Genomic DNA, 22,848 nt, shown 5'->3' on the forward strand with positions numbered 1-22,848 from the left:
CGGCCGCGGTCGGGCGGGGCTCCCCGGGGCGGGGCGGGCCCGGACAGGCCCCCGGCACCGCCCGGGTGGGGCGTTCCCGGGCGCCGCTTCCGCCTCGCCCGGGGCCCGGCGCGGCGGCGGCGTTGCGGTGGGGGCAGCATGCTGAGCCCGCGGGAGCGCGGCGGGGACCTGGCCCGCTTCTACACCGTGACGGAGCCGCGGCGGCATCCGCGCGGGCACACGGTCTACAAGGTCACGGCGCGGGTGAGTCAGCGCCCGGCCGGGCCCCGGCCGCCTCCGCCTCCTCCGTCTCCTCCGTCTCCTCCGTGCCGGCTCCCCGGCCGCCGCCCTGCCCCTCGTCTCCCCAGGTCCCCGATCCCCGGCCCGGCCCGCCTGTTGTTTGGTCTCTCAAGCCGCTGCTGTGTGCGGAATGGAGCCTGTGGCTGGGCTGCCGATGGGGGTCTTGGCCGCCCTGCGCGGATCGGGCCGGTCGCGACGTGGAAACCCCCCTCTGGGACACGGGTGGGAGGGAGGGAGGGAGGGAAGGCGGGGACGTGGTCCCTTCCTGTCAACTTGTAGCTCACGTAGCGTTGGCATTGCCTCAAATGCGCTGCGCTATTAACTGTCAATTTCTTTCCTGTTTGTTGCAGGGAATAGGAAAATAGCTTAGAAACAAGCCACTCTGCCTTTATTTCCTCTTTTTCTTTTTCTTTTTCTTTTTCTTTTTCTTTTTCTTTTTCTTTTTCTTTTTCTTTTTCTTTTTCTTTTTCTTTTCCTTTTCCTTTTTTCCTCTCCTCCTCCAAATCTCTTGGATAGCTTACAGCTGAATTGCTTTGTGTTTCCAACTGCCCCACAGCTCAGTCAGCTCTGGAGGAAAAACGAGGGAGCAGAGTACGTAGGTGCCAGCACACCTGCGCTAGCTGGAATTGCATATTTAGACAGCCACTTTCTTAAGGGCTGCATGTGCCCAGGGTTCAGCCCCATTTGGGCAGAAGAGAGTCTGGATGAATAAGAGAGGCCTAGTAGGAGAAGAAGGAAAGCTGAAGCAAGTAATGATATTGTAAGAACTGTCTTGGTGCTGGTTTTGCTGAAAGCTCCGTCTGTTCCCCTAAGGAAATTTCTTGCTTTCTTTTCTCCTCTGGTTTCCTATTTAAGCCAAAAATGGAGGGTAGTAAGTAAATAGGTGGAGATAGGTGCAAGAGGAGTGGGCGTTCAGGTCACAGGTATGGTGGGATATATTAAGAGCGTCAGAAAGGGTCACAGAGGGACAGAGTTTATTTAAATGGCATGTCATCTTGTAGTTACTGCAGCTATAGATGTTCTGTCTGCGAGAACAACATATGTTTATATGCACCCTTTCCTTAATTCAAAGAATACGATGTTATACATATACATACATATGTCTATATATATAAATAGATATAGTACCACTCAGGTTTTTTGATCATGATCACTTTTTGTGAGTTGTGAAATTATTTTTTTGGATCAAATATAGGTATGCAAGTCCATCAAACACAAATATGGGATGTGTTTAAAATATTCTTTTTAGTCCAATAAAATGTAGCATTTATTAAGAGGGGGAAAAAAAGTAGTTGTTTTCCCCTATGATCTTTTAATCTAAAAAGCCTTACCTGAGTTACAGACAAGGAGGAAATGGTGCCATCACATATTTCTGCAGTAGCTCATGATGGGCTAAGAGCGTGTGTGAGAGTGTGTTTTAAAAAGTTGTGTCAGTGCAACAAGGGGTAATAGGGATGAGGCAAGACTTCAGCTTATTTTATTCTGGTGACCTTGTTCTTTTTGGCTGAAGCCGGTTAAAATGCTCTGTGATATTTTTGTTTATGCAGAATTGTTCAAAAGCAAGTTGTAGCTAACTAGGGAAGGAACATGCTCTTTCTCCATGTCCTGCAAGTTGTAGGTGCGCGGGTGCTTTTCCAAGGGAGGCAGCGCAGAATCACGCGGTGTGCTGACTGTGCGGGGTTTAGGATAGAACAAGGAGCTGTCCAAATTAAACTGAGCTAACCAGAGATCACTAGTTCTTGAGTGCGTTTTGGTATCTAAAATCTTCAAAGTGAAAAACATATCTATCTTTTATGCAACAAAAGCTGTTTTGGATTCATGAACATGGAAGTATTTATAAATACCTTGTGATTCAGTAGGACTCTGTCTGGTAATCTGTTATGTAGTACTTGAAGTGGGGATTTGGGGAGTTAGATGCTGAACAAAATGATTTTAAAATAATTCAATGTACATATCTGTTACCCTCCCTTTTTCTCTCCTCCTATTCCTCCCTCCTGTTCCCGCAGCGATCTGGCTCCATGGTTGATATCACAGCAGTACAGCTGTATTTGCTGATCTGATGCTCTGCAACTTTGGGGAGCAGCCAGGAAAAAAGTGAGGTGGATCTTCCCGTTGTGTTGAATACCCTTCTGACTGAGATCTAGGGCATTCGGTACATGCTGGTGGAGACTTCTGGTTCCTTTCAGTGGTCTATGAGTGAATCCTTTGTGAAATTAAGTTAAAGGAACTTTCTGTTCCAATGTAATGATAGTTTAATAATCATGGGTGAGAAAGCACTTGTATAGTGTTTCTTAAACATCTGACCCAAAGGCACAACTATTCATGCGATCTCTTCTGAGTGCTAAAGTGATCTGTCTGCAGCATTTTCTTAAAGATTTTGTTTGTATAGCAGAGTATATATTTTTCACAGTTTACAAGATTAAATTAATATTGACTTTTTTATATCCATTTCCAAAGGCTAAAGAAAAGAAGTTATCAGCAAGTTGTGATACAAGGAATGTTCTTTAAAGATACCTGAAAATATAGGCCACTAATAGAAGTTCAGATAATTTAGAAGATTGCAATTATTAATGATAATTAAAATTCTCATGAGTTATGTTGGATATCTGCAGGTCAAACAACAGGATAATCTGAAGTGCTGGCTTTGATGGTGAGGATCCTTGTAGGATCTCTGTTTTCAGAGCCTAACATAGTAATTATGCAGTGCTTAGCTCATTGGCGGGTATCCTACTGATATTTTTAAAAATAGATTAACGATGCTTGCCTTAGAGATTTGCAGAAGGAGCTGTCTGCATTGATACTTGTGGGAGGATTAACAAAAGTGCACTGAAAATTTGGAGGGTTAGATGATCTTTGCCAAGTCTCTGGGTTGATTATAGGTCGGATTGAAGGGGCAGACCTCTTCTGAGGTTGACCTTCAGAAAAGGAGATGAAGAACAAAGTAGCACAACACATAAATTATTACATACTGACTTAAAGTTGGCATGGCTGGTAGATATAGAAGGCAATGTAACATTAGAACAAGTGTGAAACAGGGCCTCTGGGTTTTATTCCAGGTTCTTACTAACTGGCTGGGTAATTACTCATCTCTCTGTGTCTCCTTCTGCCCATCTGGTAACTTACCTAGCTGCCAAAACCATTGCAAGGCTTTAACTAAAGGTGAACTGCAAAAGCAAAGCAGTTGGTGTGTGCCCTTTGGTGTTCTGTGCTGCGTAGCCATGCCTACGATATCTTCTTCCCCAGCTCTACAGGCTCTTTGCATCAAGTATGCCAGCTATTAGGAAAGGAGGTTAGAAATATTTCACCAACTGTACATAAGAACTGCCTGGTAGTGAATGAAGGAGCAACAACCACCACAGTTACAATTTGGCAAAGCCGTCAAGCATTAGATTACTCAAGAGTGAGGAAAAGTTGAGGAAGGTTTTATCAATGTAGACTACCCTGGAAGAAGAGGACTTTGATGTGCCAGGTGAGAGAAAGAACTTGGACTACTGAAGGAAAATGTTTTAGGTCTTTTGGGAGACGGCTAGGGAAGGCAATATTTCTGTTTTCTGTCCTGTCTCCTCCAAAATGTGTAGAAGATTACAGTGACCGGGCTGTGCAGTAAACTGATGTTATGAAATCTGGGAGGCTTTGGCAAGGATTCTTAAGAAGTGAAAGGGAGGAAGAGAGCAAGTTTGTGGGGAGCATGAGGGGTACGTTTTTGTTGCTTAGCAAGAGGAAAGTGTGGACTCAGTGCCTTCCATCTTGGGGCAGCAGCTGCTAGTGCTTGTGGTTCAGCGGGGTGGTGTCTTAGTCTCTGGGGTGCAAGTAGCTTGGACGCCTTGCGCTTGCCTATATCCATCACCTATTCGCAGCGCTAATTATTCTGGGGTGTGTCAGTGTGTGGATAGTCTCTGGAGTGAGAATCCCGTTTTACTTTAGCTAAGCATAGGCTAATTATTTTGTTAAACAGCTTTGGCTGAGTTATAATGGAGGATGAACTGACTTGCACAAGGTAATTGCAGTTATGAATTAAAGATGTTTTTATTTGCTTTATTTGTTTGTGTGGTTGCGCTCTTACTGCTGTTTTTGAGTCAAATACAGAACTTGAATTACGAAGGCTTTTGCGATCAATATTTTTTTAAAGAAAAAAATCTTGAGAAAATACAGGCTTCTTTATGATGTGTAGCCAAGCATTATTTTCACTGTAATATTCCTCTGGATGAAGTAATGTATAATTAATTAGGTAAAGAGTGTTTAAGGAGAAACAAATACACAAGGACAGAGTCAGACGTGTGCGCGTTGATGGCTGTGAGTAAAGTGGAAATACTGTCTCAGTAAATGCAAAGGCTCACGTTTATGTTGAGGTTGTGTGCAGCTTATATTAAGCCAAGTAGCCTTAATTAGCTCTGCTTATTGGAAGTGATGCGGCCTTAATATGAATTAATATAAAGAGACTGGAACGATGATGGGGAACATGCTCTGTGTAGCTTTGTTTTGTGAGATGCCTTCTGTGCCATTTTGCCTAGAATGTATCTCTTTATTTCTAATCACAGTGCTGACTCTTCTGCTAAAATACCTCACCGTGTTGTATTTGGATATTAGACTTCTCTAAAACTAAATGAAAACATTTCTGAGTGCAGAGGAACATGCATCTGTGTGCCTTTTTTTCAGATTTTTCTCTTCAGCAACAGATCATTGCATGCTATTCTTTAACTTCCAAACTGAAAATCCAAGTACTTATATGTTTTTTTGTTTTGCTTTTCAGATTGTTTCAAGAAAAAATCCAGAGGATGTCCAGGAGGTAACAGCTTAAACTTATGCTAATGTCTTTGTGTATCACACTATGCCTTTTGAAGCACCTTTGATCTAATTTGGCAATTTCGGTGTGTTTTGTCATTGTAATTGAGTGAACAGTTTTTTTGGTATGTTTCCATTTGTCTTTAGCTTTCATAGTTGAAAACAGTCACTAGCATAACATGTTGCAATTCTGCCCCAGGTGATGAATAGTGACTTGAAACAAAGTCTTAGGGAGTAAAGTGCCTTTTGATGACGAAACTGCTTTGATAACTTTGCAAGCTCTTTTCTCAGGGCTGGAATTGGCGAATTGATGGTTACTTAACTCCTGCTGGTAAAATTAGAGATCAGTCCACAATCCAAGTCTTAGGTCTCAGCTGTAGGTACTCTTTTCCTCTTTAACCAACACTTCACTGAAAAGCCTACATCATTACTGTCTATCAGTGAACAGACAAAATGGAGGAGTGTAGGAATAAGTTGAGAGAGATTAGGCTGCAAGTCACGTGTGATGCTTCTCCCTCTCTGAGGCTCCTTAAGTATTTTCCAGTGATATACTTTGATAAACTTTCAAATTGCTTACTCTTTGCGTCTTCCCAAAAGGCTCTGAATAAGGGTCTGCTGTATTCTTCTGCCTCTTTAGTACCTCAAAAGACTGTCAGGAGCCATTTTATTAAGACATTTTTACTAAGATTAAAAAAAAAATTCTTTTTCCCTCTTGATTTCTTCTGGACTAATGACTTGACACTGATACTATTATACTATGTACATGCAAAATCTTCCTTCAAAAGCGCAACCTTATGGCTTTTCAGACATTGTGTAACATGTGCATATGTTCAATTTCTGGTGCAGTCTCTTACTACAGTTGAGGAGAACCTGGATAGTTGATGAAAGAAGAGCCCATAAATGAATTCATTGCATCTCAGTGTGATCAAACATGGGTTACTGATTAGTGACTTGGCAGAGGTGAGAATTGGCTAACACACCCAACACCCCTTTGTTGCATCCTTCTTTGAAATCTTGAGAATCGGACAAACATGAGTATTCATGCTTTTTGCATTTTTTAATCTCTGTAAGATTAAAATGGCCTATCAGAATCAGAGATAATGATGGATCTGGTTTTAGAACTGCATTACTGTAGTTTGTAGCTTGATGTTCACCTTTTCCAGGGAGACTCCTGAATTGAACCTATTCATGAGCACATTCTGCCATTACCTTAATCTTCATTTGTGGGGAAAAGCACTTTATAACAGCTGTTGATGAGCCATTCATCAGAAAAATATATTGTAAGTGTCTTTCAGCTAGAGTATTGCATGAATATATGTTAAGTAGTTTCGAAATAATAGCAAAACCATGTATTTTAGTTATTGCTTTGGTCATTGCTTGGGTCTGTGGCTGTAGGTTAGCTATGCAGAGTTCCACATGCTCTGGTGTGCAAGAAGAGATAACTGCGCTATGAACTTGTTGATAACTGCACTTTTTCACCCTTCATTGTATCAAATTAATTATTTTGCATGTGATAGCATGTTAGGTGTGGTGTGATTCTGTTAAAAGCAAGCATCTGAAAGTACCTAGATGTTAAAAGGAATATCCTAGATAGTAGTTGCCATGAGGGTGAGTTGTAGTCAGAAAACCACGTGTGTTGGCTTCCTATGATAGAAAAAGAATTGCAGGCAGCCATTGGAAGAAAAAGAATATGCTCCTGACCTGTTTCCACTGAAAGGAAACTTACTGCAGTTTTCCAGAATGCCCAATTAGAAATTCAGTAGACGAAGTTTTGTGCACACATGCACCCTAGTGCTTTACTGTCTGCCTTGTGCAAGCCCCTTTCTGCACTGATACAGGACCACTTAGCCATGCCTGCCTGCTTGTCTAGAAGTCTCTTTTAATGTCACTGCTGCGATGCTAATGCAGACATTACATAGGTACAATTGTACATAAGGCTGTGTGCCGTGACCTCAAGTCTACTTGCTGGTTTTCTGTCACCTTTTTTAGCTGCTCTTTGGGACACAAGCTTTTAATACAGGATCTCTCCCGCTGCAGCTGATAACAATTCAAGATAACCTCAACTGTTGTTGCTGGGACAGGAAGGGAGATGAGCTTGTGAGGGCTTTCTTCTCAAAAGGATGAAAGAAGTTAATGTGAAGTTGTGTGTGGTGGAGTTAATAGGTACAGAAAGGCTGTCGGACTCAACTTTAATTTCCTTGCTTCTGGGGATTGATGGTGGCAATGTGGCCTGTGAGGCAATTTTAGCTAGGGTAGTCCTGTGGGTTTTTTATCTTATTCACAGAGGAGAAAGGATTGTTCATTGTGGAACAGATGAGTCACATGAGTTAATAGAGATCTACTGGCTCTAGCCATGACAAGCACCTTATTGCATTACAGGTCTGACATATGCTTTACGATACGCTTGCTGTGCTTCGTTGAGCTTCAAAGTACAATATGCCCTTCCTCCAAATCTGATTTCTAATGAGTGTGTCAGAGCGGGAGCTTTGCTAACTTTGCTGAACCACACACATGCAAAGGCACGATTTCCACGAGTTTGTGAAAGGTTTTAGGATGACCTTGGCTGCTTTTGCTTTGCAAACTTCTTATGGATATTTATTTTCTTACTCTTGGCTGTTGGGAGATCACCTGCAGCAGTAAAAAAATTATACTTTTTTTAACGGAATGGAACCTCATGCTTTTATTTTCTGGAAGCTTTTCACGTTGTCTCCAAGTACCAGCAATACAATAATCTGATGTTTTAAGACTTGACCATCTTAAGCAATTTGATGTTCTATATGCACACTGCTCAAGGAGTGCTAATCATCCACTTTCTTCATATTGGATTAGATGGAAGTAGAGCATTAAAAAATTATTATTTCTGATAGCAAAATCACTAGTTGGCCTTCTCAAGAGATTCTGATTTTTCTTCCCTTGTCTGTTGAACTTCTCCAAGTACCAGTTGTAATTGAGACCTGGAAATGTGTGCACAATAGGTGGGACTGAATCGGGACTGCTAGTTTCAGTATAGCTAAGTTTATAAGGTGGATAGTGTGTTGCCATATTAAAGCTTTGCATATCTACTGTTAGCAGTGCTGTTGCCTTTTATGTGCATTGTTCTGTAGGCAGGACTTGCATCTGCTGATACACAGAAGCAGTATTTAGTGTTTAAAAAACAACAACTAACCAAACAAAACCAAACCAAAAACCTGCAAAGTGCCAACAAAACCCCTTCTAAAATGAAATGTTTTACTTGGCTCTGAATCTGTTTTGCTTGAAAAGTGTAGTTTTTCAATTATGATTACTCATCAGAAGGCAACCTGTTAAATCAGTCAGAAATATTTGAAGTCTTTTAAATTGTGGTTACTTGTATTAAGCTAATTGAGACATTTGGAACAATGGATTCAACTACTAAATGCATTGCAATCTCTCTCTTTTTTTTTTTTTTTTTTTTTTTTTTTTAAATCCAGTTCTACTTTAATCACTTTACATTAGTGTTGAGGTTTTTTTGGGGTGGCTTAGTGAGTCTGACCAAAAATGAGGCCAAGATACAAAATGCCTTCATTCTTTTTTTCATCTTGATAGTGAACTGGTTAGCAATCAAGTGTAAATTTTGTTGCTTGGTTCTTCTCTTGACCTGATTTTCCTTCTGGGTTCTTCTTCCTCCTCGAATGGAAGAAGAGAAAGAATGGGATGGAAGAAGGATGAGATAGATACCTGGCTGGGAGATGATTGCTTCTTTCTGAAAAGAATGGACCAGGAAAAGTGGGTGTAATGAACCTAAGCTCTCTTTGCATTCCTGAAGTTGGATATTTTGCCTAGATTACAAAAGGAACATACTATTTTTTTGGTCAGTGTTATGAGTAATAAACCATTTTAAATGTGGGCTTACATTTACACCTGATCGATGTTTTACATAAACACATAAATTACAAGCTGGTTTGTAGTCCTAGGTGCTTAAAACACTGTCCTTAAGAATCTCTTACTTCTACTGATCTCTCTTTCCTCATTTTCTCTTTGCTGTTGTCTCTCTCCCATACCCACAGCTATGCCAAGCACAGCATGCTCTTGAGTTTTGGATAGTGCAGAACTCCTATTTGACTTTTTGTTTTTCATCCTCTCTCCTCTCTTACTGATTCCCTGTGTAGCTCTGGATCTGAGTGTGGCTGAAACATTGCTGCCTTTGCCCTCTCTGTTTTCTTCTTACTGCTTTTACTTAATGTTTTTTTCTATACACTGTAGTCTCATTAGTTGAAATGGGGACTAGGGACAGATAGTAAACCAATACAATATTTTTGTGGTTGTTATATTTAGCACTTGATTGTATGTTTCTGTTAAACATATTTGCTGAAGGTAGTGGTATGAATAACTTAAAAAAATAATTATGTATTTGTGAGATGATGCTATGTGAACAGTGAATCTCACCAGTACTTCTCCTGTCTTCCCTTTCTTTGCTCCAGATAGTAGTTTGGAAGAGATACAGTGACTTTAAGAAACTGCACAAAGATCTCTGGCAAATCCATAAAAACCTATGCAGACATACAGAACTCTTCCCACCTTTTGCCAAAGCGATAGTGTTTGGTAAGCATAATTTATTCCTGACTTGCTGAAAGTCTTTGATAACTCAGTATCTGTAAGTGCATCTTGTTTTGCAGCTGCATGGAACTCTTTTCTATCTGCTTACATTACTCGACTTTTGGGTTTGTTATGTCTTAGTAGGTGCGCTGCTATCATAGCTTGAATAATTTCTCTTTTTTTTTTTAAAGACAAGTTATGTCCTTGCTTTCATGTTAAAGATATTGGCTCCAATATTTATTGATGTACATGCTCTGTATCTTTACAACATACATTCCTGTTTTCAGGAGCATGAAGTCTATATTAGCTTTGTGAATAGCACTTGGACAATGAACAGAGGTTTTTATATACGAGCTGAGTGTGATTTTTAGTGATTAGCTATAGTAAAAGTATCAAGTAGTTGTTGCAGAAAATAATTTTTTATTTTACAAATTTGATTGTAATTATGAATTTTATCTAGCTTAGACTTTTGAGGTCACTTTTACATAGTGCGGTTGACTATTTCACCCAAACAATCCTAAAGAGGATTGTGACTATGTGAGAAATACATGGCAAGAAGTAATTAGCTCTTAAAAACAAGAGGTCTTAACTTAATCCTGGTGTCATTTGAGATATCATCACAAATAAGCTATAGGTGGACTTTCAGTGAAGTGGTATGACTCCATATAGAGCTCCATCTACTACAGTGTTTGTTTTTTTTTTTAAATTTTAGCAGTGTGTTGTATTTATTTTAGTTTTGTTTGTTTGTTTGTTTGTTTGTTTTTAGTGATGTCCGTTTTCTTAGCTTTTGTTTTTAGCATGTGTTCTTTCTGTTCAGTGCAAAGTGGTGGTGTTTTTGCTTGTGTATACTGCACGATATCCAGTGGCTTTTTAAACATTTTTTCAGCATCTAGCATGTTAGTTGGTTTTTTTTTTTTGGCTTGCATTTACCGTGTGCTTTGTGAGTTACGTGAGGCATTTCTAAGGTGTTGCTAACTGTCCGGAATGGGTTTGTTGCTTTGTGGTGTGCACCTACCATGTGCTTTTGAGCCCTTTTTTTTCAAACATTTTAACACTTTTTTTAGCTGTCAAACAAGTGTTCGGCATTTCCTTGCATGCATCTACCACATGCTCTTTTTTTGGTTTGGTTTTGGGGGAGCATTTTGGTTTCTAAAGTGCTTATGGGGCTATGAAGGTATTTCCTTGGCATTTACAAGTTGTTTTGGTGTATTATTTTTTTAAAGCATCTAGCCTTTGCTGTGCTGTTTTCTGGCACACATCTAGCATGGTGTTTGGTGTTTTGTGGCATGCATCTCCCATGCGCTCTTCTTTGTTTTTTGGGGGAAGGTTTCTGATGTGGATTTTGGGTGTTTTTTTGGCTCTTAAGGTGTGGCTGCAGCACTGTTTGTGTCCAGGATTTCTCTGGTGTTTGTTTTTTTTGGTGTGCATCTACCACACATTATTCAGCTGGTTTTTAATTGTCCAGCAGGTTTGGCCTTTTTTTTAACATGCACCTACCACTTACTTTTTGAGTGTTTCAATGACATCTCTAAGGCGTTGCTGTCAGTTCAAAATGCATTTGGTGCTTTTTGCTGTGCGCCTACCATGTGCTCTTTTCTGCTGTGGTTTTTGATAGGCTTTTCAGTTTCTAAGGTATTTTGGGGGTGTACTAAGGCACTTAAATGGTATTTACAGGTTGGTTTAGTGTGGTGTGGTTTTCTTTTTTTTTTTGTATGCACCTTGTGTGGTGATTTTGAGCATCCAGCACGTTCGGCGTTTTTTGGCAAACATCTACCATGTGCTCTCTTTTTTGGCAAGGTTTCTGGTGTGAATTCTGTGCTTTCTTTGACGTGGTTTTTGTTTCTTAAGGTGTTGCCCTTGCGTTTGTTTTTTTTGGTGTGGTGGTTTGTTTTGTTTTTATTTTTTTTGGTGTCCAACATTTCTTAGGCAAACCTTTTTTCATGCATATACTGCATTATTTTCAGTGGGTTTCTAAGCATTTTTCAGCATTTTTTAACTTGTCCAGCATGTTTGATGTTTTTTTGGCATGCATCTACCGCATGCTTTGTGAATACCTTCGTGGTGTTTCTAAGGAGTTGCTAACTGTGCAGAATGGGCTTGGTACTGCTTTTTAGTATGTGTCCAACATGTGTCTGGCATTTCTCTGCATGCATGTACCACATACAATTATTGAGCATTTTAGCAGGTTTTTAAGCATCCAACTTCTGGCATTTTCTCTGGCACGAATCTACCACATGCTCTTTTGTGATGTGGCTTTCCACAGGCTTTTTGGTTTCTAAGGAGTTTTGTGGGCGCTTTTCAGTTTGCTAGGTGTTTTAGGGGTTACGAAGACATTTTACAAGTTGGTTTTGTGTGTGGTTTTGTTTGGTTGCTCTGTGTGTGATGGGTTTTTTTCAGCATCCGTCCTCTGTTTATAGTTTTTGTATGCACGTGTTTAGCGTGCAGCCTATTTGGTATTTTCTTGAATGCACCATGTGCTCATATGCTCCCTTTCGGCAAGGTTCCTGGTGTGGATTTTGTGTGTTTGGTTTTTCTTCCTTTTTTCTTTTTTGGTGTGTGGGTTTTGGTTCCTGAAGCGTTGCCGTGACACGTTTGGCTTTGCTGCTGCGGTATCTTGAGCGTCCAGCACTTTGGGTGTTTTTGGCATGTGTCTCTCCACGCTCTTTTTGTTTATTTTGCCAAGGTTTTTGCACTTTTAAAAATCTTTTGTTTCTGAGGTATGGCTGCAGTGTTGTTTTCCATTGCCACAGTGTTTCTAAGATGTTTTGGTGGATTTTTTTAACATATAACACATTTATGGCATTTGTTTGGTGTGTGTCCATCCAGCATGGGTTTGGACATTGCCTTTTTTTGGTGTTTTTTGGCATGTATGTGGTACACGCTTTGTAGTGTATTTGCACATGTTTTCCGTGCACAGTGCCTGTTTTCCACGTTTGTTATCATGCACGTTTTTGGATGTTTTTTACCCACGTGTCGTGCATTTATCATCCATTTACTGTCTGGTGTGTTTTGGCATGCCTGGTTTTGCAGGTTTTTTGTGTGTAGTGTTTTTAGCAGTTTTAGCAGCATCTAGTGCATACTTTTCCTACATTTTTCCTGTGTGTTGTACATGCACATGTTTTAGCATCCAGTGTTTGTTTCAGTTTTTTTTGACATAGACCTATTGCATGCTTTCACATGGTTTTTTTCCCTGTGCCATGGTTTTAGCATGCCTTAGTGTCTAGTATGCTTTTGGTGTGTGTTGGCATGTGTTGACTATGTGCTACACATGGAAAAATATGCAAAAACATTTTTCACATTTTTGCATGCATTTAGCATAAGCTTTTTTTGTGCTTTTTATAAGCATTGGTTTTGTGTGTGTTTTTTCTACTTTTTTAGGTTTTTATTATATGAGTGGTGTTTTAAAAATGATTTCCTTATATTTATTTTCTGTATTTTGCTTTTTTTAGTGTATTATCATTTTTGATGTGAGGTTTTTTTGCCCTTTACTTTGGGATAGTCAAGCCTGTCAGTTTGCAAGGTGCCAAAACTGATGTTGTTTAGCCAACCTTTTCCCCATTACTTGAGGTGAGAGCACTGTAATCCTGCCCGGGTTTATGGTACCATGGCAGCGTGTGCTGGCTGCCCTTTTTTTGCCTTGAGTGCCGGAGAAACTGTGTGAAACTCCCTTAGAGGCAAAATCTCAGCCTGGGAAACACAAATTTTCATTCTGATGTTTCAGGACCAAATACTGCCACAGATGTGTAATTTTTGCTACCTCATGCGGCTGTGTTTATTCTTGATAACTAATGCATGTAGGCAGGGCACTGAGGGGCTTTAAAGAAGCCAAAGTTAGTTTATAACCCTCCAATCTGCCCCTATAGCTTTGGGGGACCCTCTGGCTTAACCCCTTGTTATGTGGACCAGCTCAGTGAGAGGCAAGGAAGCTGAACTCCGATTTCATGGTTCTCTGTGCAGAGCTGGGTAAAATTCCTAGTTTGAATTGTCTTTCATGTCAGCTAAATTGTATCCAGTGTTTATGTCTTTTTAGTTTTGCTTATTTATGAAGTTGGGGTAAATTTTGGTGCTGCATCAGAACTTGTGCACTAATGGTTAAATAGAGAATGTATGATTAGTTTTATCCCGAGATGCTTTTATGTCTGATTTACAGAGTAGAGTGCTCACTGGACAAACTATTTAAAAAGCTAAGATTTGCAAAACATAATGTAATTTCAGGTAGAAGATATGGTAGCTATTCATAGGGGAGGAAAGAAAGGAGTAAAAAGAGAAGAAAATCTGGGTGGAAGAGGGTATGGGCTTCTAATATAGTAACTAATTTTAAATTGCCAGAAATGCAAATTAGCTGTTTTTACACTAACTTTGGAAGCAAGGGAAGAGTTGAGCGAAATCCCTCTGAAAGACATCCTTCTGCTATTGTATTTCGTCAACAAAAGTGACCGCAATGTACATCTTAAGAGAAGGAAATCTGCAGAAATATGCAATGTAGTTATTTATAAAAAGCTCTCTGAAATTAAAACGGAACCTAAACAAAATCCACTACACTTGAATGAAGCTGAGCCACAGAAGAATACAGGAAAGAGCAGGTAATGTAGAAACAAATTTTAATGATTGATACACAGCTGAAAGGAGCAGAAATGTCTGCCTCTTCAATTTAAGAATTATTTTTCTATTTAAAGCGTAAAATTTTACTGTGTATTCTTCTGACTTCCACACATAATAGCTTCTGTGTGTTTTCTTTTAATTTAGAGCATTTATCTTCAGATCAGTTCTAGTACTTTTTATACTGGAGCAAATATGTAATCTTATTAGATTTTGAGTTTTTGACAAACTTATTTTCAGTCTGGTTCAGTTAATGGTGAGCTGCAAGGACCATGCCTATAAGGTCTTTTGTTTTCAAGCTCTTTAGTGGAGCACTTCTGCAGTGTTTCTTCCCTGTGGTGATCTTCCACTTGTTGCAGCTTTTAAATTAGTTGCTAATCAGCATTGCCAGCAGTTGTTGTCAACTTGTTCAGCATCTGAGTTTCAGGAGATAGTGTGGAAAATGGAGAGGGATTTAAAAACAAATGGGCCATGCTGTGCTTCCATATATCATGCCACTAAAGACTTGCCATGTCTGCAGAACTGAACTTCATTGCATGTTTTACACCACATCTTTTGATCATTATAATGTACAAGTACATATATGTTTATGCTCTTACAACGGAGCATGGGAATCTGAAATGTCCTAACAGATCCAGCCATTAAAGCTCATCTGAATTGCAGCAATTATGATACTTATTTCTGGGAAGTGATTACTCCCCTTCCCAAACCTTCATCAACATAATTTTGTTCAGTATTTTCAAACTACTTTTCTTTGTTGGATGCTTTAAGGATTCCTGTATGTTGGCTGTACATGACATTTTACCAAAATACTGGTAAATCTGTGCTCAGCATTTCTTGTTTATAACTGCAGAAATGTATTCCAATGTAAAAAAAAAAATACCCTGCCTCCTGACAAAAAGAAACTAAAAAGACCCCCAGATATTGATAACTTGCTAGTAGTGAGTCAGAAAGATGATGCACATTATGCAGCTCAGATAAGGATACTTTTTGGATTTGAAAATAGCAAAGGAAGTAGCATATTTAAGAATTAGGTGTTGTGTACATTTGGAAATCTTGTGAGAAACTAACTGAAATATAAACTCAAACCTTGCTAGGTGCTTTGCTGTTCTTTACAGGATTTTACACTTGGTGTCCATGTATATAAGAAATATTGAATGCTTCATTGCTGGAGGAATAGCCGAACTGTGCTAATATATTTGTTATACACTAAGGTTGTAGTTGATGCTTCCTACAAATCTGGGAAGACATGATCCTTGTAGTGAAGTTTCCATGTGTCTGAGAGATGTAAAGAATACTGGAAATAACATTGATTGAGTTGCAGGAAGACTTAATGATTGAAATATTTGAAAAGTCAGCTGAGTAGCTAAGTACCTTTGAACATCTGATTGAGAAGGATGAAAATGGAGGTGTTGAGCAATACAAGATTGGTTAAAAGTATGAAAAAAGGGAGCGGAGAAAGGAGGCAGGCAGGGCTGCCTGGCAATGAAACTGCCAGCGAGATGCCAGGTAGTGTGTGAACAAACCAATAAGAATTATCTTCTTCCTTCCCCCGAGGTCCTCTAGTTCTGTAAGTAGTTGTCCCAATAGTGTATCATGATGCTGATGAGCTGGAAAATGGGACAGTGGCTAATGTTCCAATGGCTCTGTTCAAACATGTATTTTGTTTATGTTGTGTGGTGGTTTGTTTGTTGTTTTTTTTTTTTTTTTTTTAGCTCAGCTTCCTAAGACAATGAGGCTGATGTAACTGTGCTGTCAGAAGCTCAAACCTCCTACTCATGTGGCCGATATCAGCTAAATTTGAGAGGGGAAGCGGTTGCAGATGTGATGGTATCTCTGGCGTGTTGTTGAAAGGCCAGCTGAGGAAGAGGAGGGTGAGCTGTGGTGCTGCCAGGACCAGGCGGGCTCAGCTCGTACCCGCGGGTTTGCGGCCCCTGGGCAATGGGTGAACGTGCTGGTCAGCCTGGAAGTGCTGGTCCTGACACATGCTCTCTGGTGCCCAGGGGAAGTATTGAGAAGATGAGGAAAATTAGTTTTTATTTGGTTTGGTGGTGGAGTAGATCGGGGAGAGAAAGATCCCTGGGAAACCAGGACAAATACCTTACAGAATTACTTGCAAAAGTTGCCTGTTTCTGGCCTTGTTCAGTGTTTATTTCTTTGCAATTGATTTTCTGTTTCATTATAACAGTGTTCATGTTATTTGGTAGATTCATTTAACTGGCCCATGCTGCTGTGCTTTGCTGAGGGGAAATTGTTTTTTCATGATGTCCTATTTGGCGTGGAATGAAGCAGAAGCCCCAACGCACCCCCTGTGTTGCTCTGAAGACACAGGAAATCTGAGCAGTTTAATAGAGCCCGATTTCAGCGTTGCCACCCCACGTGGTAGCGTTGCCTTTGCCTTCTTTCTGCTTGCTTGTTGCTCGCTCTTTTGTGCGGCTGCTCATGTTTGTACAGCTGAAAGGTCAGAGTGAACAAGTCATGGAACCGATCCAGCTGAAAATTAGCCCAACAATATCTTTCCTTTCCTTTCATGAAAAAAATAACCCCCGAAAGCTTTGTTTGTGATCTTGTGAGTATGTGTGTGTCTTTCTAGTTTTATTTTCTTTTTTTCTGATACCACATGGGCAGGAACTATTTACTTGAAGAATTTCTGGAAAGAATCCTGCTTTGATATTTTCTTCTGGGATTATTTTTTTGCTTGCTCTGAGTATAAATGAATTTTGCTTCTGTATTCAGTCTTTCTTTTGTCCTCTTCAAAGGTTAATGCCACAGAGCTGTCACAGGTGGTTCTTATTTTTCTGGTCATGCTGTTATAGCAATACCGTTTCTTGAACTTGTCTTCCCAGTCCTTTTTTTCCCCTCTGTATAGCTGTTCCAATATCTGTTCTATTCTCCTCCAATTATTACTGTTAACCTCTGCCCTTTTCCTTTTGTAAACTTGTAACTATTTCAACAACAAAGTGATGTTGACATGAAAAGCTAAAACAAATTGTGTGCAATTGTGAAGAATGTGAATTTAAGGTAGCAATCCAAGGGTTCTTTCTCCTGAGAAGTAAATCTCTCAGGTGAACTGTGGGATTGTTTTTTAATTTTTTTTCTTTTTTTTTCTAATTGGAATGTCTTGGGTGCTGGGTAGGATCACACAAGGGAAGGATCACACATTTTAGTAAATGAGCTGCTTCCCGGCTCTGCTTACCTCTTGAATCCAGGAGGAGCTGAGACCCTGTCCGCAAGGAGCTACTTCAGAGGAAAGCGTCAGTGCCTGGTAGCAGGGCTTCGCCTTCTCCCCTACACTCTGTCTCCTCCATCCATGGCACCTTGGAACTGATGAGCTGTTTGGAGGCTTTTAGCAATACTTCATTTACTATCTGCTCATGTCGTGAGTTGTTCTTGAGAATACGTGAAGAACGCTCAGCTCCTTACAGGATTTGGGCTGTAATCAAGGCTGACACTGACTGGCATATTGTCAAATTGTGCATGTATCATTTATTGTTAGATAACACTGGACATCCGTTATTGTCTCTTGACTAATCAAGAGTGTTGCCTCACATATTCTTACAACGAGAAGGCGAAGGATTCTTGTCGTAGCTGCCAGCTTTCATCATCCGAGTGGATTGTGGAAGACGGGACTCTAGGGACAATTGAGAATAGGAAGCTTGAAGATGTGCTATGTTCTCCTGAAGCATTGGAATGACTTCCATAGACTCAGGGCACTGTCTCCAGAAGGTTGCTTTTGTCTCTTTTTCTTTTAGGGGTGGTTATTATTACAGAATAAATGTGTAGTTATTTCTAAAACTGTCAATCCGTGTGTCTGTTCCAGGGCGATTTGATGAAACTGTGATTGAAGAAAGAAGGCAATGTGCTGAAGATCTCTTGCAGTTTTCTGCTAATATCCCTGCTCTCTATAACAGCAAACAGCTTGAAGAGTTTTTTAAGGTTTGTTAGTATTTGCAGAAGTGTTTGCTTCTTACTGATATGAATAAAGTATAGTGCTGATTCTGCTTTACTTTGTAAACTGTGGAGTGACAATGAGCTGATCTGACATGCTTTGTGCAGTGACTGGGAGTTTTCTATTCACTCTAGAAATGTGGCTTTAAAAAAATCCAGTGCTACACCTCTACAAGTTGGAAAGTTTTACAGTAACTTCAAGTGAAGGGATTTGCAATTTTTGTTTATTGAATGATGAGCAAAACCAGTGATGTTATTTCCAGGTGTTCAGTGGAGAAATGATACAAATATTGTCACTGTTTCTGTATTTTGTGTAGGTATTTATGGTTTCAAACCAAAGGAAGGAAGACAGTCTTGACTGTTTTCTTACGGCCTGTTACGGATTCAGGTCCTTGACAACAAATTTGGCATATAACTAATCAAACATGCTGATTGTACAGTGTTGTAAGAACCGCTCTCCAAAGTGCAGTTTATGACAATACGTTGATCCAGACTTCCTCTTTATTACATCTGAAGCAGTTTGTTTTCAATAGTTCCTTCAAACCTTTTTATTTTCAGTAGCTTCATCCAACATTCTGCAAACACATAGGCATAAGGATAGTAACTCCCTGAAATTAAGAAAATGCATATCTGGTTGAGATGGGACTTAAGTGTATTGACAAGTTTATTTAAGTGTTACATATGCAAAAGCAAAATTACAGCAAAGCTTAAAAATCTTTGTTTGTTTTCATGATGCAGTTATTGCAGAGCACTTCAAAATCTTAAAATAATTTTCTTTAAGGTTTGGTGGCAACAACGAATGGGAGACTGAGTTAGAATATTTGACTTTTCAGTTTATTTATATTTGCACTTTTTTAGTTCTTGGAAATACTTCTGTGGTTTTGGGTATTTGTTTAGAGCTCTTTTCCTTTCCTTTGCTTAACAAAAATATTAGTTTTAGGCTTCTAATGGACTTTTTCTGGCTTTGTAAGGCCATGAATAAAACTAGAAGGGGGTTGATTTTTATAGCAGCAAGCACACCTACAAGGGGAGTTATGTGAATGTAATAATTTAGGCTCATTGTTAGCTGATGTTGGGTCATGTTTTCCTGTGAGAAAACGTTACGTTTCGATCAGTCACCAGCTCAGCTCATGGGTGGTTTTGTTACTTTTCAGATTTTTGTGCAAATAGCCATGGAGAGATAGACCTGGACAGTGAAGTCTTAGAAACTATTGAAGAGAGTGCTGTGTGTATCTGTGTACTATAGACTCCAGAGAAATGGGCTGGCTAGTGTGCAAATGCTCTGGGCCAGCTCAAGACAACTGAGCAATGCCCATTTGTAACACTGCCCTGGAAATGGTGCAGTTTCTGTTAAAGTTGCCTGGAAAGTGTGCAACTTTAAACAAACAAACACCTAGGTGCTTTCCAATGCAATCAGTTGTTCCTGTTGTTATTTCATTTACCTTTGATTACTTCCAGGCTTGGGAGGGAATAACGTCCTCCTTATATGCTGAGATGGCCTTATCTTCTGTGTTTGCCCAGTCTCACCTGCAACTGAACCGCATATAGTGGTCATGGGTGGGACATTGGTCTGATGGACAAACACTCCTGCGTGAGGGACCTGCTGAGCTTGGCAACACCACTGAAGGGCACAGACTGTATGTACCACAAGAGAGCAGGAGCATCACTGTTCTTTCCCTCTTAAACCTGGAGGTTTGCAGGCAGATCTGCTGCAGCTAGGATGGTTCAGGACCCTTGTTACTCACCACAGAAGCTGCCACAGGGTAACTGTTTAGATACCTGGACAGCCTGTGGCAACCAAACATGGCCTAACCAAAAGTCCTTGTTTAATATTGCAGGCTTATGTAGTTTAATTAAATGCATTAACCGTAAAGTAATGGAGCATTCACTGGTTAGAAAATTTAATTTTTACTGTCACTGCTGTGTAATGAGACTTTCCATAGAGCACAGCAGCTAACTAATTCCTTTCCCTCTCTTTTTTCAGGGTGGAGAGGTACACGATGGGTCTGAATTGATTGGTCCTGTTGAGCCTTTGTCCGAGACTCTGACTGATAACCTGTCTGACTGCAGCTCTGAAGGTTTGCTTTCCTTTCCCATGTAACCTTGTAGCATGATCTGTTTTAAAGCAGCACATAAATGTCAAGTGCCATATTTGTAGGAGCATTGATATAAAGATGATTAAGGGAGTGGAGCATCTCCCGTATGAGAAAAGGCTGAGGGAGCTGGGGCTCTTTAGCTTGGAGAAGAGGAGACTGAGGGGTGACCTCATTAATGTTTATGAATATGTAAAGGGTGAGTGTCACAAGGATGGACCCAGGCTCTACTTGGTGATAGCCAATGATAAGACAAGGGGCAATGGGTGCAAACTGGAACACAAGAGGTTCCACTTAAATATGAGAAGAAACTTCTTCTCAATAAGGGTGACAGACACTGGAACAGGCTGCCCAGGGGGTTTGTGGAGTCTCCTTCTCTGGAGACATTCAAAACCTGCCTGGGCACCTTTCTGTGTAACCTCATCTGGGTGTTCCTGCTCCAGCAGGGGGATTGGACTAGATGATCTTTCTAGGTCCCTTCCAATCTGTAACATTCTGTGATCCAGTTGCTGTTTGCTTCATGTGACAGAAATGCCAGAACTGGGATTAACAGAAGTTGGGCTCGGCAGAGCTGTCTGCACTGCTGGAAGTTTGCTTCTATAGCATGAAGTTTTCAGGGAGTTTGTCTAGTCCATTCTAGGAATCCTATTGCTCAAAAAGAACTGCTTTGGTACTGAGCTGAACCTCTAATTTAAATGTAGATAATCCTGCCTGCTTCCAAAAAGTTGGGCAAACAGCATGGTAGTGTTCAGTGCTAATCATGATCCAAGTCTCAACCTGTAATAATTTGCAGAGAACTTTAAAACCATTTTGAGGCTGATCAATAAATACTAAGAGGACTGTCTGAATTTGCCTAGAGCATGAAAAATGGGTCTAAGTTTTGAACAGTCCTATTCATTTTGGAGGGTTCTCATTTAGCTGTTCATGCTCCGAGCATCACTAAGCTTTCAGTGCTTAGTAAAATCCAGAAGAGAGTTAGTATCATAATTTAAAAGTTTGTCTTCTGCATTGAACATAAGGGAGTGGTGAATGTTAAAGTCTACTGCAGAGCTCAGGTAGATAAGCAAGTTGTTTAAGTCTCTTAAGTAAAAAATGCTAGTAGTTGTTGTTTCCTGAAAAGAACTCCCTATTCTTGAAAGTCCGAGAGGTTGTGTGTTAGAACCAGTGTGGGCTGTGTTCAATTGAAAACTAGAAATCCCTTCCTTAACTTCCTAACTTAAGTTTTGTGGTTCTGCTATGCCAGTGGAGGGTTTTTTCCTTTTCTTATAATTGCATTTCCTTCACACAGTGTAAAGATGTCTATGCTGACTTGGATACCACATGTAGAACAATTTTAGAGGCACTTCACTTCAGCTAAATAATAGTATAGCTCTAAGGTAGGGTCAGTCAGCCCAAATACTCTGCTAGAGCTTCTTGCTTGCCCCTGGAGGCTGAGTTAACTTAAGCATCTCTGCATAAAATCATCTGTGGAGTTTCATGCAATCTTTTAGATATTTATGTCTTTCTGAGTTCTGTTGGGTCCTTATGACTGCTAAAAATTATCTTCTAACCCTTCAAGTTTTCCTTTGAAACCATTTCACACTCATGTATAAATACCCATTATTATACAAACACTTATTAAGCTTATTTGGGAGGGTTTTTTTTCGTCAACTACTTAACTTTTTTTTTTTTTTATTTCCTGGTATAGAACTTGCTTTGATAAAACTACTTTGTGCTTAGTTGTGTAATACATTCTACACGGGCAGCGAGTTTTGCGTTTTGTTTGGTAGTATCTTCTATGATGTTAATGAACTACTGCCCCCAGAATATTTAATTATTTGAAGGGAAAGGTGTAGAGCTGTTTATCACAACTACCCTCTGTAATTAAATACTGGCAAATAGTTTTGAAGAGGTAGTATTTCAGTGAAAGGTAACATTCCAGATTCTGACAATGCACTCACTTTTTACACTGTGCCCTGTAAAGGAAAAAGTGCCCCTAAAAATCCTTAATGTGAACATTTCTATTCTTTATTCACAAGGGCCTCATTGTTAGAAGAAAACCTTTCCTTTATGTGAAATAAAATAGTGAGAAGAAAAAAATGCTGTAAATTAGAAAAATTCTTTGATGCTCTTCTTCTGAACTGCGTGGAGTATTTTTAGAGGACACTTGCAACCACTATGAGCACAGGATTTCCAGATACCGAATGTAACTTCTGTGGAGTTGTCTTTTCTAAAAACCTGTCTGTTTTCCAGCTCGTACTTTCTTAGGTTTGAAACCGAATTTTGGACGGGGAGGAGACCAGGGAGACAAGGAGACATCTGTCTTTAAGGCCTCTAGATGGCAGTGGAAACACTTGACTCTGAGTCCTCTCCCTGCCTCTCCTCAGGGCATCCTGCCTGCATCTAATTTTTCCCAGTCTGATTATCGTAGTTAACTGTGACTCCTTCACTAGTTAGTTGTTGTGAACGTTCAAGGGCCTCCAGGTGGGTGCTGCTCCTTCAGGCTGTTGTGCTGAGGAGAACCAAACCCATTCCTCGACAGGTGCTGTTGTTTGCTTATAAGGGTGGGTTGTGTTTTCTCGCTTGTATCTGTTCTTTTCAGACAAAGTTCACT

The 22,848-nt window shown here is 40.1% G+C and overlaps 1 protein-coding gene across 5 annotated transcripts in view; it reads left to right on the forward strand.

Annotated features, from left to right (window-relative positions):
* Positions 1 to 2: 2 nt before the first annotated feature.
* RPS6KC1 (ribosomal protein S6 kinase C1) overlaps positions 3 to 22,848 on the forward strand; it is a 90,046-nt gene continuing 67,200 nt past the window's right edge. Inside the window, exons 1-6 of one of the 5 annotated variants that reach the window (XM_065058418.1) lie at positions 133 to 243; positions 5,030 to 5,065; positions 5,908 to 6,021; positions 9,501 to 9,621; positions 18,035 to 18,150; positions 20,147 to 20,240. In XM_065058418.1, coding sequence (XP_064914490.1) covers positions 5,962 to 6,021; positions 9,501 to 9,621; positions 18,035 to 18,150; positions 20,147 to 20,240 — 391 coding nt within the window. In that variant the 5' untranslated portion in view covers positions 133 to 243; positions 5,030 to 5,065; positions 5,908 to 5,961. Of the gene's footprint in view, positions 244 to 5,029; positions 5,066 to 5,907; positions 6,022 to 6,224; positions 6,342 to 9,500; positions 9,622 to 17,562; positions 17,941 to 18,034; positions 18,151 to 20,146; positions 20,241 to 22,848 lie in introns of those variants that run through there. The other 4 variants (XM_065058417.1, XM_065058419.1, XM_021287969.2 and 1 more) reach the window with 4 other exon arrangements.

The sequence above is a fragment of the Columba livia genome, chromosome 3 (assembly GCF_036013475.1).
Source record: "Columba livia isolate bColLiv1 breed racing homer chromosome 3, bColLiv1.pat.W.v2, whole genome shotgun sequence".
Classification (NCBI taxonomy): domain Eukaryota; kingdom Metazoa; phylum Chordata; class Aves; order Columbiformes; family Columbidae; genus Columba; species Columba livia.